Source organism: Eptatretus burgeri, chromosome 1 (genome assembly GCF_056783735.1).
Source record: "Eptatretus burgeri isolate ZD-2024b chromosome 1, Ebu_testis_v1, whole genome shotgun sequence".
Lineage (NCBI taxonomy): Eukaryota > Metazoa > Chordata > Myxini > Myxiniformes > Myxinidae > Eptatretus > Eptatretus burgeri.
In genome coordinates, this window is record NC_140961.1 from 44,218,064 (window position 1) to 44,237,042 (window position 18,979).

At 42.8% G+C, this 18,979-nt stretch overlaps 1 protein-coding gene across 1 annotated transcript in view; it reads left to right on the forward strand.

Moving 5' to 3' along the window:
- The window catches only part of ASCC3 (activating signal cointegrator 1 complex subunit 3), a 148,303-nt gene that overhangs the window by 106,977 nt on the left and 22,347 nt on the right, over window positions 1–18,979 (forward strand). Inside the window, exon 33 of the mRNA XM_085851423.1 lies at window positions 9,939–10,163. Coding sequence (XP_085707549.1) covers window positions 9,939–10,163 — 225 coding nt within the window. The remainder of the gene's footprint in view (window positions 1–9,938; window positions 10,164–18,979) is intronic.

Below are 18,979 nucleotides of genomic sequence, written 5' to 3' on the forward strand. Positions count from 1 at the left end.
GTTCCCCACTGTTTTGTCCCTTCCACTCCCGCCCCTCTTGTCTCATGCCTCCTTGCTGTGAGTTGTGTGTTAGCTCTCATACGAGCCTCGACCAAGGTATACAAAAAAAAAAAAAAAAAAAAAAAAAGACATTTAAATTGTTCTTTCTGTTGAACTGCTCCATCAATCAATGTGAAACATCAAAATTATGATCTCGCATTGATGGAGAATATATATATTTTGAATTTCAACCTGATCGGATGCAAGGTCTGGCAGCCATAGTTGTTTAATTTTTTGAATCTGTGTTCTTTTTTTACTTTTTTTTATTTTTTGAATAAGGCTCACTTGGCTGCGCCTGGATGAGTTTGAGGGTAGAGGAGTAGAATCTGAAACCTGAGGCCTATCCAGGTTCCTCCTGATGACTTCATCTTTGCTTTATGCTTGTTCGGGTTCCTTCTGATGACTCCAATGCAGTACCTATTTTATTTGGTCTTGCATTTGATTTGAATTTAATTCTTTTAAATTATAAATTTGCCACCAGAAGAGTTGGCTCACACCAAGTCCTTCTCAAAACTGCGTGGGATAAGTATTCTATGAATACCATCTTGTATAAAAATGTTTTTAGGCTTTTATGTGAATACAATACTTGTCAATTCTAAATTGGCCGGCAAGTAATGAGATGCTGTGCAAAGATTCGATGTTTTTGAGTGTTGATTTCATCGGAGCCCTTCCCACAATGCTCTAAATCAGTGGTTCTTAACCGGGGGTACGAAGCATCAAAGCAGGGGGTACGATATATGGTGTCAAATTCAATTCTGTGTAGTACTTAAATTCCAATAATAATAATAATAATAAATAAATAACGAATAAGAAATGTTTCAATTCATGAATATTGAAATATTATGAAAGCTCAAGGGGTACGAGCACATAAAAAGGTTAAGAACCACTGCTCTAAATGAAGTGAAAGCAAACACCACTTTTACACTGCATCCTCACAAACCTACACCTGTATTTCACAAATGTTGTTTTGGAACTGCCATTCTTGGGTGGAAGAGACACTGTCAAAATGTGGTCATTTCCCCTGCAACATGGATGTTGCCCATCATGCACATCACGTTTTCTCAGGTTGTATCGATATCTAACCTCCGGCACTGTGCAAGTGCCAATAGAACATAAATGATGAACAGGTAGTTTAGGTACGTGTGCATGTGTGTGGACACATCTTTTGCGGTTAAAATGTCACAGCCATGCCCGTGGACGGTGTGAATATGTCTGCCTTGATGATGTCTGTGGTCATTCGTGTGTTCAAACGCTTCGGGGGCCATCTATTTATTACTTTCATTAAAGTGGTGGAATCTTTCATCCCTGAACCCAGCCCATATTCTCCTTGCATGCCTTTCCCTTTCCTTATTCTGCTCCTATAATCCTCCCTTCACATCATCCTTGCTACCCTTCCTTTTCCCAATTTTTTTCTCATTTTATGTCCTTGTCCCCATTGCATAAACAATAAATATATTGGCCCTTTGTGAATTTTTTTTTTTTAACCTCGACTTTGCTTTGGACTTGGTTGTTTTGCTCAGAATGCCGTTTTTGCAAGTGATTTTTTGGCAGATGCTGTCATGCTCTAATGCAACAATTACAGAATAGCAATTGTTAACCTGTTCCCAATTTTTTTTTCTCATCCTTATCAATTTTACAGACTAACAAGCCAGTGATATGTGGTGCTTTAAATTCATCCTCTGTTCATAGCAGATGGGTGGGTAGGGGTGAGGCAGTGCATATACAAGGAGGGGGGATGGGGTGAAGCCCAGAGGGTAGAGATAGAAACCTGCCAGTAGAGAGTAAAGCACTCCTTGGCGGGGGTAATTAATAGGGTGTACACCTTTCATCACGCTCTGCGGGTGTTTCTGGCAAAACCAACAGGCCCGTGTGCCCATGCCGAGGCCTCTGTTTAAGCCATCTCGCCTGCTGTCAAGCCACATTGTCTTTGAGATCATCAATTAGCCGTCTGATTGAGCATCTGATTGGCCTACGTGTAACAGATGGGTCGTAGGACTGAATTTGTGGCCCATGGCTGGTTGGAGGGGTAATAGGGATGGCCCGTTGGGAATGGGAGGAGGGGTGGTGGGATAGCGAAGTAGGTGAGCAATGGGATCTTGTCTGAGTGAGACATCGTGGTATAAACAACAGGTAACAGAAGGGACACTAGGTCGAAAAATTGCTACGCGCAAATCGGGTACTTTTTTACGAGGTGTTAAAATTGAGAATTGCGTTTATCTGGTTCTGTGGTTGATGTTGGGAGCCGACGTGGTTATTAGCATTCTGTGTGGCCATGGGGGGGGGAGGAGAGGGGGAGGCAGCCACTTTCCCATTAATGCAAAGCACAGTTGGGGTCAGCCTTGTCTTTGCCTCCTCGCTTTCAATTCTTCTTTGCTACCTTCCTCAAGATCCGTGTCTGTTTTTTGTCTGTGCAGCGACGATTATCCTTTGCTATCTTCATCAGTATTTGTCTGTTTATATTTCTTCATTGTCATCCAATTTGTCAATGTGCTTTTATTTTTCCGACCTTTTCTTGATATTGTTATGATTGCATTTATGAAAAAAAAACTAGTCAATCACCTTTTATCTGCTTTGTATATACTTGCTTTCCGTTCAGACAAAAGCGCCCTGATCATCCGCTCGCTACTCGTGTGGTGTTAGGATGTACGTGTTGTGATTGGCAAGCTGTGCACACACTGACCACGAGTCTTGGCCACCTGGCACAAAATGTGACCTGTGGAGCAGTGTTTGTCTGCATATACATCAGTACTATATACCATTGTATGCCCCTCTCAGGGATGTAGACAAGACCAGCTGTGCCATTATCAACCACGGCTATGTTTCTACTTTGGTCTACAATGTTTGTTTGCCACCTACCTCGTCTGGAAGGTTCTCTCTGTTTGTACCTGCGTGACCACCATCCTATCAGGACCACGTGTTTTTAGTGCAGCGATGATACGGTTCTTTTTTCGTCGCTATAATCGTGAAAAAGGCCTGGTATTGGCTTATAGGCTAAGGTGGCTGGCTTAAGGCCCTAAGATCTTGAGTTCAAGTCCCTGTCAGGTCGTTGAGTTAACACCAGTTCAAGCTGACTCAGCCTGTCATCCTTCTGAGGTCGGCAAAATGAGTTCCGGCTTACTGATAATTATGGGCATTGCATCAGCGGTACAGCCGTGCCCCCAAAAATGATGCAGCCAAGCAGCCACAGGCTACATATGAATAAAGTAAGAAAATCGTGGAAATATTTTAAAAACTAAAGCGGTAATGTGTTGGGTCCTCTGAAATCACATCCGTCCTTGGACTACTAACGCAGTGAGATTTCCTGCAAAATGAGAGAACTTCATGCGTTTTATACCTTGTTTAATTGGTCTTTCAAACAGATATGATTCTTTTGCTTCAACCACTTAAATTGAAGGAGCTTTGCTTTAGGATATTTTTTTCGGATCTGTGTTTTGCACACTACTCCAATCTGAACCCGTCAATCAGTTTTTTTTTGTTTGTTTTTTTTTATCTAAAAATGTTTCATCTTCTCTGTTAGATCCTATTGGCTAGTTCGTTAGTACTTTGTGTGAAACTTGAAACTTTATAAAGGAAAGAGCTCATATTTGCCAAACAAACTCTCATAGTTGCTGAAAGGATTATTTCAGATGTGATGATTAGTGTAATTAATTTAGGTATTGAGGCTTGTGGAAAAATTAAGCAACAGAAAATGGACAATAAGTGGGACAAATGAGGGACAGATGGATAAGAACTCACTGATACTTCACCTCAAAAGGATAGGTATTGAAGGTGAAAGGGGGACAGTCTCAGCAGTTGTAGAAAAACTAGCCCTGCAGGGAAGAGCATGATACAACAGGGTTGGGATGATGGGTATGCAGGCCTGAGAAGAGGAAGATGAAAGAATGGAGGCGAGTCTTAAGTTTGGACCGAGGAGAATGTAAGACGAGAATGTAAGGGTTTCTGGTGGAACATATACAACCATTTGAGGAGAGGTGAGAGCGTGAAAAGAACAAAACCAGAGGAAAAACTGCAAAGCCATCAACCTACCTACAGGTGGTGATCGAGAAAGACACCATAAGACTCGATCTCCTGTCACAAGATGTCATTGACATTGAAGTATTAGGATTTCGTAACACTCCATTGGTCAGCCATTCCTTATGATGTGAAAAAGTGAGACTTTAGAACTTTCCTGCATTCATATACATGTTTGAGATAGATGGCAGGTGGCTGATCAGCCCCTGTTGGACTTAGTCCAATGACACTCCTGTGGTTTTAGTAATTTGGCTGCATGGAGTTAAAGGGAAAGCCCATATTTAATAGATTTATGTGTTTGCGCAACTGACCTGAGTGGTCATATGACACGGAAGATTGCATATAGTTGGGTTATTCAATCATGAATATTAATGAAGTGGGTCACGTAGTTATATTGTGAAAGATAGTTGGTCATGTGATATGTATGATGTTTTTGATTGGGAATGCAAATTTCACACAAAAAGGATTCAATGTCCATATATTTTGGAGGAGAGTCAGCCATCCACCAGTCGGCTGTCTTGGATCTGATCTAAAAACAAAAAATGGCATTCATATGTCCACCATCATTCATCATCTGTGTGCCAACTTTGGGCGAGATCGGTAAATGCATGTCTGAGAAATGGTTGAGGACGTGTTCGACATCGGGGGTTTTTTTACAACTGAAATGGCCACCAGTGAGCCAGCTTCGATCTGATCTCGAAAACGAATGACGTGCATATGTAAGCCATCATTCCTTCTCTGTGTGCCAAGTTTGAACAACATCGGTAAATGCATATCCGCAAAATGCTTGAGGACGTGCTCAACATCGGGTGTTTTTAGCCCCCGTTGTACTTAGTCCAAAACAGGGTCTTATGGATTTGGTCTCGATTTTTGGGTCCGTGTATGCGTGCGTGCATCCTCATGTATGGACAGATTTTATTCTTACTTGGCACAAAGACAACACATGATGGGATACAAATGCACATCATTTTCTTTTGCGATGAGATCGAAGATGGCCGACTGGCAGCCATTTTAGTTGTAAAAATGAAAACCCCGATGTTGAACATGTCCTCGACCATTTCTCGGACATGCATTTACCGATGTTGATCAAAATTAGCACACAGATAAGGAATAACGGCTAACATATGCACGTCATTTTGGGGTTTTTTGAGATCAGGTCCAAGATGGCCGACTGGTGGCCATTTTGTTGTTTCAATGTGTCCCCAACCATTTCTCAGACATGCATGGTCTGAATTTGTTCAAACTTGGCACAAGCACAGTACATGATGGTGTACATGTGTAACTCACTTTATTTTGCGATCTGATCAAAGATGGCTGACTGGTAGACTGGTGGCTATTTTTGTTGGAAACAAACCCGGTATCAAACGCGACCTCAACCATTTCTCAGACATGCATTTGCTGATGTTGTTCAAACTTGGCACACAAATAATGAATGACTGCTAACACATGCAGGTCATATGTTTTTTTGAGATCAGATCCAAGAGCGCCGACTGGGGGCCGTTTTATAACTTAAATCCACAACCATTTCTCAGACATGCATAGCCCGATTTTGTTCAAACTTGGCACAAGCACAGTACATGATGGTATGCACGTGCACCTGACTTTATTTTGCAATCTGATCAAAGATGGCCGACTGGTAGCCTGGTGGCCATTTTACTTGTAAAAAAAAAAAAACAGTGTCGAACACATCCTCAGCCATTTCTCAGACAGGTATATACCAATCCTGTTCAAACTTGGCACACAAATGGTGAATAATGGCTTACATATGCCCGTCCTTTTTTTCGAGATCATATCCAAGAGGATCATATCCAAAAAAGCCATTTTGTTATTTAAACATGTCCCCAACCATTTGTCGAATTTGCTCAAACATGGCATAAGTGCAGTCCACAAAGTTGTACACCTGCACCCAACTTTATTTTGCAATTTTATCAGATAGCCGACTGGTAGACTGGCGGCCATTTTTGTTGTAAATTTATATGGGCTAGCCCTTTAACTTCTTCCAGCAAAATTATCAAAACAACGTGGGCTCTGACATTTAATGCCGTTTTAACTTGTTACAACTAAAATGGCCGCCAGTCAGCCATCTTGGATCTGATCGGAAAAAATGATGTGCTTATGCAAGCCATCATTCATTTTCTGTGTGCCGAGTTTGAACAAGAGCTGTAAATGCATATCCAGGAAATGGTTGAGGTGAGGACGTATTCGATACTGGGTTTCTTTTTTAACAACTAAAATCTCCACCAGTCGGCCATTGTTGATAGCATCGCCAAACAAAATGATGTGCATATGTATACCATCATGTGTTGTCTTTGTGCCAAGTATGACTAAAATCAATCCATACATGTTCAGATATGGTGGCGGATGCACGCACGCACGGACACGAAAATTGAGACCAAATCCATAAGCCCCCATTTCTGACTAAGTCCATCAGGGGCTAATAACAGAGTAAGGTCGTCTGTGTTGATAGATTCCATTATTTGTTTATTATGGGACGAATGCTGACATCATTGATAATTAATAAAAGGGCCAGTTTTGGCAAATTTCCACGATGCAGGCAGACAGCTTTGAGAAAACAGCCAGGGAAATGGCAGACAAAGAATAGATGGAGCAGATAAACAAGTCTTGAGGATCAAGTGCTGGTGTCAGTGGGTCAAGTTACGGTGGAGGAGTCAACATTGGCTGTGAAAACTTGCTGTATGTAAAAACTATTGAGACTCTCTGCTTTGTCCAAGCCTTGTTTTGGCTTTCTACATAAAATGTGAATCAGAAGGCAACAGCACCCTTTTCTTGAGTTTGTCTTTCTTAGATGTTATTGTGTCTCAAATGATAACCGATCTGAGAGTTCGTATTTCAGGCATTTACCTGATGACAGTTGCTTGTTACAAGCTAAGCACAGCAGTCTAGCTTTACTCCTCATAAACACTCCAACAACTTTTAAACTGTGAAATAAACTATAGATTCACAGTTCAGAATTTTTAGTCATGTGTATGTAAACCATGACTATTGAGGATAGAAACTCAATCAGGAAATTGGATGTGCAACACAGTGAAACAAAAAAAAAACCGAACCGAGTGAAAATCACACAAAAATGATGTCACCCATAAAATTTGTGTACGTGTCTACACACGACCCATGTCGATACTCTATATATTAGCTGCCCGTGTGGTTCAAGTTGGTTTAGGAATGGTGAGGTATTATTTCATTCCAAATGTATTTGTTCATGCATTTGGGATGGTTCGCTGTGAGGGAGAAGGGGAGGCGAAGGAGGAGGAGTAGGAGTTGGGGGTGGGGGGACGGGGGACAGGGGTGTGTTTGACAAGAGGTGACTCAGGCTGCCAGTGCTTTTCACTACAATGGTCATCGTGGTGTCAATTCTAGGGCACACACAAGGTACTGTCCATCTGGATACTTAACGGAGAGACTTCATTCAAGTCACTCATACGTTACAACTTCTCGTGAGGATCATTATATTGTTACCTTTGTGAGAAGGAACCACATTTCAACAGCATGACCTCTCCCGAATGATCGGCGAAGAGCAATCAAACGTAAAATATCGACCCAGACAGTTTGGAACAACAGGCTTAATGCCAGTGGGTCCACATCGTGCACATGTAAAAGTTGCCTTTTGGGACCACAACCATCACTCGCTTGGACTAGGCTCCACCATCTCTGTACTTAAATCCAATTGAACATGCTTAGGACATCATAGGAAGGCCCCTTTTCTGAATGCCATGTGCACACAGTTTCCTGATCAACTGTGAGTGGCTCTGTCTCTGGTCGAAGAATAGCGCAACATCGAAGCAAGAGCTCAAGCATCTGATTTGGTCGATGACAAGATGTGTACAAGCTCGTATTGCGGTGAATGGTGGTGGTACGTTGTTGCGAAGACGTTTTTGCCAATGCTCATCCAATTGCATGTTCATTGAAGACAGTCATGTTGTTTTCAACTCGCAACTTAACTCTGGCTTCCACTGACACCGAGTTTGTTGATGGAGTGTGCAGGTCAATGTGCTGTTCCACTTTAACCAGAATATGAACACGTTTGAGCACCTGGTACAAACCTCAAAAACAATACAAACCTCAACATTTGTTGCTTAGTATTTTTGTCAAGAATATAATTGTTAGGACCATATTTGTAGCATTTAAACTCACTAAAATCGAGCACTATATGATTCTGAACCGTCATTTTATTCCTCCAAGCTTGCTCGGCCATTTTAGTTTGAACTTCTATTGATGGGAAAAACAGAGTTTGGTTCTCATTGGAATTGATTCATATAACATGCTGGGTAAGAGACAAGGCATTACGTTCCAATCACTCGGATTTGCCTCGGCCACACTTGACTGCAATGCCCAAAATATGTCGTGAAAATAGAGGGGCAGCACAAGATACTGGAGGAGGGTGGAGGGACAAGTTTTTTGATCCCCTCCACCTTCTTTCGCGCCCCCCCCCCCACCACCTTCATCCACTATCGATTACACTTGTCTGTAATGCTCAAAAGACATAAGGAGATGATATAGGAAGCTAAAGATGCTGGAGAAAGGTGCAGGTAATTTGCGCATCACCTCCAATGACAGAATGCAATTTCATATTTTCATAAATCTCGGTTGGAAAGATGACCATTTGGGGAATCCTTGTCTGACATGAATAATTTTACTGTTGTACAGACACCTACAATCAGGTCCTGTGCTGTGTGCACGCGTGCGCACACATTGTAGCCATCCAATCGTGTCTCCGCTGTTTGTATTGTTCTCTTAAGATCCCCATCAGTGGGGTTTGAACTTCAATCAAAACCCAACTTTGAACTTCAATCAAAACAAAAGTCCAATTTTGGCCATGCCCACCAATGTTTGGAAGTCTTTCATCTGTTCCTTGTCGAAGCCATTGATGGACATACTGCTCGAGCATCATATAATTTGTTTCATCCCGTACGTTGGACACTAGTAATGTCCTCTGAACCCTCATGAGGAAAACTTTGGCACCCTACTGCTCGTGACTTATTTTGGTTGTCACATGGTCATGGGAAACTAATTCAATGTCCTTTTCCTCGGCTCCTCGGCCTCTTTTTGGGCTCATTGCCGAGAGAGAGAGAGAGAGAGAGAGAGAGGGAGAGATAGAGATAGAGATAGAGATAGAGATAGAGATAGAGATAGATGACGTGTGTGTTAGTGATATAACCTTTTGTTTTGTCCTGACAACTTTACATTTAATTCCACTCCTGCTTGTTTCAGCTGTGTTCACAGTTAATTGTGATCATGTACCTGAAGGAATGTTGTTTTGCTTGGTCATCACTAGCAATAGAGGATGCGCAAGGTCGGGATGCTTCCCTTATTCAGAATGATAAGGCGATGCCTGTTTGAAGCTTGGTATTGGGGAATGAAAGTTGAAATAATAAATCTATCAAAATGATATGAAATGGGTAAAAGAGTAGTGAAGGGATGTGTTGGAGGGGAGATGAGGCACAGGATGGAGAGCAAAAGGGCCAGCTATCCAGGCGATGAATACGACAGAACCTGTTTTTACAACTGCTGCGTGGCCAGGCATGTTTGCCCAGACGGCCTAGGGTCACCTGAGGTCACCATCTTACTCCCGACCATGGCTGAATTGAACAGATGGGGTGTGTGTGTGTGTGTGTGTGTGTGTGTGTGTGTGTGTGTGTGTGTGTGTGTGTGTGTGTGTGTGTGTGTGTGTGTGTGTGTGTGTGTGTGTGTCTGTTTGCACTCACATGGGCACACACACATGTGTGTCCGCATGTTCTGTATCTTGCGTTTAATGCACGAGTTTGTTGCTGTTTCACTTTTTGTTTGGGAAGTGAAGATTAGGATGGTGGTCTTAATTATGTTGCTGAAAACCAATTATTCTAATGATTTGGGGGTTGGGGGTTGTGCAGGATGCAGAGGAGTATGCAGAACTTCCCGTGCGCCACAACGAAGATGGGCTGTGTGCACAGCTGGCCAAGACACTCGATCTGCCAAGTCGCCCGATGTCATTTGACAGTCCGCACACCAAGGCTCTGCTGCTTCTTTGGTCACACCTGAGCCGTGGTCAGTTGCCCTCACCTGATTTCGCCACTGATGCCAAGTCGGTGCTGGACCAGGCAATCAGGATCTTACAGGTTTGGTGCTCCCGCCACACGAAGTCATGCCATGTGCATTTTGCACATTCTTAATGGGAAATGTGTAGCGAGTGGTATCGTGCTGCACACTGTGCAACGACCCTGTTGCAGGTGGAGTTCTGCCAAAATGCGATGGGTGCTATGCCGAGTGATGAATGAGAATTCCACTGTGAGTGGTGCTGTGTTGAGTGATGAATGAGAATTCCGCAGCTAATGGCATCACCTGCATGTTGATGAGGCCTTTTTGCATGAATCCAGCATTTCTGTCTGTGGGTAGATTTCCTGTACTTCCGTTTTCACATGAACATATACAATGATTTGTGACTCACATAATCTGCAAAAGGAAGATGTTTATTGCATTTTAATTAAGGGAAGCTTTGTTCCACAACTGCTTCTTGTTTAACATTATTTGATTTACAAACAGGAAGCATTTTGGGACAAATGCTGATAGCTGTAATAGGGTCCCCTTTCACCTATTCTTCTTGCTAAATGATTCCTTCATCTGCTTCACTCATCATCCTACCTCCTGTCACTTGTTCCTTCCCACCCTGCTGCTGCCGCATCCCTCCCATTCCTACCCTAATGTGCCGATCCAGTGTGCACCCCGAGGGAATTCACTTAGAGGTTGTTTGATGGATGCAGTGCTGCGATTAATCTGTAGGCCTGGCCAGTCTTGAGTGCATTTCATTTGACGATGGCAAGATTTGCTCTCCCTAGCAACCGGTTTAGCCTCCCCAAAAATTGAACTCACAATTTCATGTTTGTGCCCATGGGACCACTCGTGCTCGAGTCGGCAGTGTGGGATTAGCCTAATCTTTTGTCATCGTCGTCGTACCCCCCCCCCCACATGTCTTCCCTCCCCCCCTCTTGATTCCCACCAGATGGGAAGTTCAAAAGAAATCACAGATTGTTTGAGAATTTTGTCATGCTGGGGTTGGATATTTTGTTCAATGATGTGTGTGTGTGTGTGTGTGTGTGTGTGTGTGTGTGTGTGTGTGTGTGTGTGTGTGTGTGTGTGTGCGTGCGTGCGTGCGTGCGTGCGTGCGTGCGTGCGTGCGTGCGTGCGTGCGCGTGCGTTTGTGTTGTTTTTCAAAAAAGGCAGAGGTAACATACAGTTTGTACTGAGTTATCATTACTTCTATGCTGGTCCAACTGGTACGTTGTGTCCTATCCAGGTAGATTGCAAGCCCTTAGGTGCACTTAAAAATGCCTCTGAGGAAACCACTTAAAGGTGATCGCAATGTGCCTCATGACTGGTTTGGGTGGGAATTTGTAATTTGGCACACACAACATCTTGCTCTTTGTGAAAGACACTAGAATAAGCCAGTGGCAAGCCGACAACCAGTGCTAAGGGACAGGACCCCGGCTTAATGTCTAATTAAGTGAAGCAACACCCTTCCTGCAAAACAACAGAATGGCAGTTTATAATCGGGTCGAGAATCGAACCGAGGCTAGACAGCTCGGTAGGTATGCTACCTCTGAGGTATCCTTGCAGCCCTTCACCCAGCATCGCCCAGAAAGGTATGCCTGTAAGCGTTTCCATAACCTGGCTGCCTCCTCTTCTGCAACCCAGTTAATCGATGAGTGTAGTGTTTGTGGAAAGATTTTCCTCATAAGTATTTGTTGCACTTTGTAGAACAAAAACATTTCATGACCGTCACAAAAATCAAAGTTTTTCTTTACGAGAGCTCAGTTAACAGTGATTCTCATCTGCTGGCTTGTGAACGTAATGGGTAACTGTCAGCATTCTAAAGTTGTGGCCAGTTTTATTGCCGGTGTTGTAATGTGGCCCACATTTTTAGGGCAAAGTTTGAAAAATATGAGGCGGTTCCTTCAATTTATGTACAAAGTGCTGCCGAGGTTCTTCGGTTTAGAAACTGCGAAAGCACACGTTGGCATGGTGCATCAGTGAAAATCTCCCCCAGAGACGAATCGCAAGGTCAGAGGTCATTGCTGTAACGATTGCACCAGCAACCATCCCATGTGACCTCAGCACCCAAAGTGGGGGGATTGGGGCGAGCGAATTTTTTGTTTTTTATCTCCCAAACCCGGCAGACTGTTCAGAATATATAGTCGTAGCTCCGTGCCTGACTGCCGTGTCCCTGCCGATCATTGCTTTTTCTCTTTTTTTGATGGACAAATCTAGGCCCAATTTCACTTGATGCAAATGAGCCGGTTTTTAGTTTTTTGTTTTCCTGGGAAATTAAAGTCTAAATGAAGGACAATTGTTCTGTCGAAACAGATTGATTTCCCTCTTCTTGAGCAAATGCTTTTTCGAGATTTTAGAAAGCAGTTTCGTGATGACGTGCACCATTCCTGGAATAAAATGCCAATTCGGACCACGAGAAATGGCCAAGATGGGATCGCTCGATGAACATTTGGCTACATGATGTAATAATGGCCTTGCCGTCACCTCGTCTGCTATTTGCATGTCTGTAATACCTAGTGGTTTTTCTCTCTCTCTCTCTCTCTCTCTCTCTCTCTCTCTCTCTCTCTCTCTCTCTCTCTCTCTCTCTCTCTGTCTCTGTCTCTGTCTCTTTCTCTCTCTCTCTCTCTGTCTCTGTCTCTGTCTCTGTCTCTGTCTCTGTCTCTGTCTCTGTCTCTGTCTCTGTCTCTGTCTCTGTCTCTCTCTGTCTCTCTCTGTCTCTGTCTCTCTCTGTCTCTCTCTGTCTGTCTCTCTCTGTCTCTCTGTCTCTCTCACACTCTCTCTCTCTCTCTCTCTCTCTCTCTCTCTCTCTCTCTCTCTCTCTCTCTCTCTCTCTCTCTCTCTCTCTCTCTCTCTCTCTCTCCCCCCCTGCTCTTCCACAGGCTGCTCCAAAACATCCACATTAATCAGATTTATATGTTTGGGATACCTACTCGTTTTTTTCGCACGTGATGGTTCCTGCAATCTAAGGAGGAGGGAGTAATGCGCCGATACAATCAGCCGAACGTTACATTTTCCATGATCGAACGACGTTTGTTCAACCAATGAAGCGAAATGGAAGTGAAGCTTCTATAGCTCTGTTTGGCTTGGGGACGGGAGGATGCTTATGCTTCTTTTAAGGTTTCTGCAGGGCGCCACGTGGTCCACCATCAACCCCCTTTTTGGTGAAATTCCCAAAATCCAGAATCACTGCTCACCTCCATTCATTCGTTCCTCTTGTTTTTATTTTTCCAACCTGTGTAACCAACTTCCACATTCTCTTCAATCTCATTCTTCCCTTCAGGTCTTCAAGAGAGCTGTTCATCACCATCTTGGACCATCCTTATTCAAAACCATGATCTCTCTACCCCTGTTAACCCCCAACCCCCCCCCCCAAACAACCAACCTCCAAGCCCACCTTCTTCCAAAATTCCAGTTTTTTTCCTTCCAAAGAGTTTGCTTCTGTATCCATCTTGTCCACCCCACCCCCCTCACCTTACCCCTCACTCTTACCCACATACCTTATTTGTCCAAATCTCTCTCTCTCTCTCTCTCTCTCTCTCTCTCTCTCTCTCTCTCTCTCTCTCTCTCTCTCTCTCTCTCTCTCTCTCTCTCTCTCTCTCTCTCTCTGTTTCATCCCTCAACCCTGCTGTCAGTGTTTACCCCACTCTCTCTACTGTTCCTTTTGTTTGGTTGCGCCTTGATCTGTTCTGTGTTGTAGCTTCTCCACGAGCCTCGACTCTATACAACAATAGCCTTGAAGGCAGTGATTTGCTATTATAATATCTTCCAGTGTCTTTTGAAATGTATACAAAAGTGCATACAAGGCTGTACATGGGGACACAGCATGAGGTCATTTGGCCACTCATGCCTCTTGTGCTTTATCCAGAGTCCATTCAACCAGACTCGGTGGTGTAATGGTTAGACTGTCCACTCTGAGTCTGGGAGGTCGTCAGTTCGAAACTCAGCCGAGTCACACCAAAGACTTAAAAAAAGAAAACGTGCTGCTGACTTGCTTGACGCTCAGATTAAAAAGGGTAGAACACAGACAAACAACCGTGTGTTGGCAAACATTGTGCAGGCGTTAATGCACCTAATAACCTCGTGCATCGAAGTCCCTCATCAGGGAAATAATTATTAACACAGTCTATAAATTTACCTCTTTTCTATGTTCCAACATTATTTTTAGGCCTCTGCAGATCTAGGTGCTGACTGTATTATGTTATTGGGTTGTCCATGCATGCTTGCCTAGCAGATTTTCGTGACCGTGATAACTTGTGAACCGCTGAACGGATTTCAACCAAACTTGGCACAAATATGGACTGCGATCCAAAGATGAACTCATTCGATTTTAGGTTCAACAGGTCAAAGGCCATGTGCAGTTTTCAAATCATTTTGCAGATCATAACTCGAGTTAGAAGCATCTGATGTTTTCTCTCATTTACTCATCTCTCTTGTACTCTCTCCCATGTTACCTGTAATTGAGGTCAAACCTAACAGTGGGTTGACTTATGGCATGGGTGGCGGTACATCCATTGACGCATTTTTTTCAAAATTTTATTTTCCAGATAGCATGAAATTGTGGTTCCCTAACATTTAAATCTCCTTCAATGGCTTGGCAGGGAATTTAACCTGGATACTGGTGTGTAGTCTTGGGGTACTTGTAGAAAGATACTATGGCAAATCTAGCTTGGGTCTTCTCTAAAGAATGTCTCTTCGGACACAACCGAAATGAAGGGGTTGGGAGTGTGGGGAGAGGGAGTCAGCCCTTTGTCCAAAGGACTGTATGTACCGCAATGATGCAGTGCCCATTGGCACCACTTTACCAGAATATCAGTTTTCAGTCAAATTGGACTCCATGGGGCAACAAATTGGAGCTGAGCACTCGAAACGACTGAGCTATCCCGCTGGCTCGAGGTCTTCAAGAGAGAGGTGTTCCATCCAAATTATAATGGGATCAACTCTGTTTGGACTCCAAGATGAGATTGGATCGAGCACTTCCAAGCCCATTAGTTGTGATATTAATGGCGAGTTGAAAAATTGCTTTGAGCCTTAGAATAGTCATTGAAAAAAACATTATATATCTATTTGAATTAAAGTTGGACGAATTAAGAACGATGTAAAGGATTTGCTTTACATTGGCTTCAGTGATTAATGAAAATGACACCTCCATTTGGTAATCGTGGCAAACTTTGAGTTTTGCAAATTAATTCAAGAATCTAACAAACTTGTTATTGAAGCAAAATGAAGAGCTGGCGTCAATCTACGTCGGTGCACAGGTGGAACAATGGATTGGATGGAATCAACTGGATGTTGATCAAAGTATGCGAACCGCCGTGGGAAGCAAAGAGACGCTGACGTTTTGGGCATTAACCTTTGGTGGGTATTAAGCTCTGACGAAGGGTTAACGCCCGAAACGTCAACTTATCCTTGCTTCCCACAGCAGTTGGCTTACCTCGGTTAATGTCGTGATAATTCCATCCATGGATTATGAAAGCACCTTGTAGTAATGATTTATATGCCATGAATGGCAGTCATGGTTCGATTGAAGAACAATAAGAGTCTGAAGATGGTTTGCAGATCCACGTACCTACCTGTGCTGTACCTGGATCATCTCATGCTTGTTTGGCTTTATAAAAGTATCACAACATCGATATCACATTCAACACAGTATACAAACAATAGTTACCAAAGGTAAATGTTGTGCAAATGATAAATACCAAGAATGCAGAATTCAAACGTGTCTTTGACTTTTATAAAGATGTCGTTCACACAGTCTTGGCTGTAGAAGGCAGATTTGTCTACTGGTGGTCCACCCTTACATCGTCTGTCATGGTGAGACTGGTCAAAACTTGTTTTGTTTCAAAAGTTCACCATGTCCTTTCATTTTAACTCGACTGTTCAGCCTGAAAATGGCTCCCGGGCTAGCTGGACGTCTGAGTTATTTCCATTGTCAAATTAAGTTGATGTCGTGGGAGAAACTGTGATGCACGAGGGAAGGAGAACTAAAGGCTGATTTCCAACCTCTCTTTCCCCCTTTTATGAAGTAGTCAGCAAGTGGTATATTATGAGCAAGAGTCGTGAATGCAAGGACAGTAAAGAAGTTTAAGAGGGGATTTAGTTGGATTTGGGTAGGTATTTGTCGGTAAAGTGAATATAAGGATAACAGACGTGGTACCCTTTGCATTGTTCCTTGAATTCTTGTTTTTCAGAATCTTACTTCATGATCCATGCATCTGCACGATGTTGTTAAAGCTCTTGTAGAATCGAGATTTGTGTTTGGGTACTTTGTGCATCAAATCTGAAATGGTTATGAGTAAGTACCTTGATCGGGTTGTGTAGTTGTGGTGTGTTTTTGTTGTTGTTGTCGTTTTAATTCCACCAACATTTTACTACGTACATTGTCGTAGCACTGAATACTGCAGCAAAGTGAAAGCCACCACGTCTGATGGTTGGGTTTACAATTTTACCCCGTGCGCGTGTGAAGCGAAAAGCGGTTTGAAGCAATTGGTTCACTGTCTGTCTGTCTACAGATGTCAGTCTGTGGTTGAGGAACAACTTTATTTCAATTGAATGGAATATTTTGAACACTGTAGAATATTAATCGGAACAGGGACCTGCAGTTTAGCAGTACGTTGGCTCCTGCGTTGGCAGATTGTATGGAATCTCGTACCGTGCGTGTATGTGCAGAGAAGAGCAAGGTAATTTTTTTTGACTCTGCCTGTCTCGCAGTCAAACAAAATTGAAAATCGTTCCAAACAGAAAACGTACTGTTTTTAAGGATGTCATAACAGACATAAACAACAGGTACGAATAACTAATTTAACGTCTTAAATAAGGTGGTGTTGAAGACGGTGCATCAATGACGGTAAACTTCTGAAAAAACATTGTTGTATTTTTCCTACAGCCTTTAAAATCTTTTTTCTTATTTCAATTGAATTATATACTTAAGCACCGTAAACATAAATCATCATCTTGGCATTTCCAAAAACCTCCAGTTTAACAGTACTTGGACAAAATTGCAGCTCATAGGAATTATAGATTGTGCTCCGAAATGCAAAGGAAGAGTTTAAAAGACCTCTCCCATGTACTTTTTCTCAAGACTACCCTGTGAGGTAAGGGAACTCTAGTTTATTTGTCGTTTACTATTTGTCGAACTCTAGTTTACCTTATTTATAATAAGGCTTTGTCGAATTGTCCTCGGACAAAGCGATATCCAACGGCTTTTACCAAACCATTACGCTTTGACCAAACCCTTGCACCACGTCTCAAATAATGGTTCTAAAAGCTTGCCTTTAATCTGTCATAATTGATCGTGCATTGTATGCCACATTTTATGATATAGTACAGCAGTTTAGACCTCAACTGGTGGATCGCCTGCTGTTCCTGTCCCCCTCATCGATTTGCTCTTGCCTTCTTTCTTCCAGTCAGCTTTTGTGCCCCCCAATCGTCCTCACTGCCAGATTGGCAGATCTTTGGCAGAGGATTTCAGCTTATCGGCAGAAGAAAGGAGGGGGTGGGTTTGGGATGTGGGGCGAAAGAAGTGCTCGCGCGAAAGCTTGCACCGCCGCAGCTTGCTATTAATTACGGAGCGTGTTTCCTCGTAATGTCAACGCGTTAAGGCGTCCGGTGCGGGAACGCGCCACGTGGGAAGGGTATTGTAAATGGAGATGGGGGCCTAGGGATGTGTAATGGGGGAAGGGACAGGCAGGAGAGCTGTCTGTGATGAGGATTTATTTTGGAATCACTTTAGAAAAACCATAAATATACATTATTATCATTGCTATTACGTTATTTGAGATTTTGCTTTTGTTGAACTGCTTTTCGTAACAGCTTGCTTTCAGTCACCTTTAAAAGAGTTCGCATTGATACAGTTCCTGATCAAATGGATAGCCTACTCTTTCAGGTGAGCTTTGCACAACGGGGATTGAACACGTAATAAGTGTGAGTTCCCTCACAATGAATTTCAACAAGGGAAAATGCCATCGAGGCCCATCAAAGCCTGTGCAATGGTTGCCAACCTATGGTTGTTTATCCATGCTCTTTTAAAAAAAAATTGTCCACCTTTTTTAAATGCTGAGCATAAAGCAATGAAGTCGCACGTACGATTTAGTCTTTGGGAAAACTCGTGATGCATTTCTGTTGATTTTCAAATGATTGCCGTGACTTGTTCGATATGATGAATTAATTAATTGGGGTAATCCTTTTTAGATTTTTTTATTTTATTTTATTTTTTTTGAACAGTAACTGCAATCCCAAAATTACAACCCGAGATACTTTCAGTCCCGATGGAGATCTGGGCTCTGCTTCCTCAGTGTGTTCACAAGTAGCCTCAATAGCATTTGTCGCTGCTTCCTTCTCATCTTCTCAGTAGTCTCTTGTGCCTCCCCTTGGAGCAGCTCTATCCAAAAGGAACTTTCTCTTGACACTGCTCTGTTTCTGCCTTTTAAACCCTCCAGATAGTCTCCTCAACTATCTTGGACAGGACCGCCCATTATCCACACTGATTTGTCAATATCCACAATATTCTCACTGACCTGTCATCACCTCCACCACCGAAGGTAGATGGAGGTTGTTTTCACCCCTGTCTGTCTGTGTCTGTCTGTGAGCAGAATATTTCAAATAGTTGGTGACGGATTTAGATTAAATTTGGTGGACAGTTTGGGTGTGTGACAAGGAGGAATTGATTAGATTTTGGTGAAGATCTGCATCTGGACACTCAAATTTTTAAGTGATTCTTCATGAATGAAAGATGGGGCCAAAAACTATATATACCATGATATCTCAAAAAGTTTTGGACGGGTTATTACAAAACTTGGTGGATGATTTAGGTGGTTGACAAGAACAGGCCGGTTATATTTTGGTTCAGGTCCAGATGCAAATTCGGTCTATCAGTGGGAAACAAAATGTG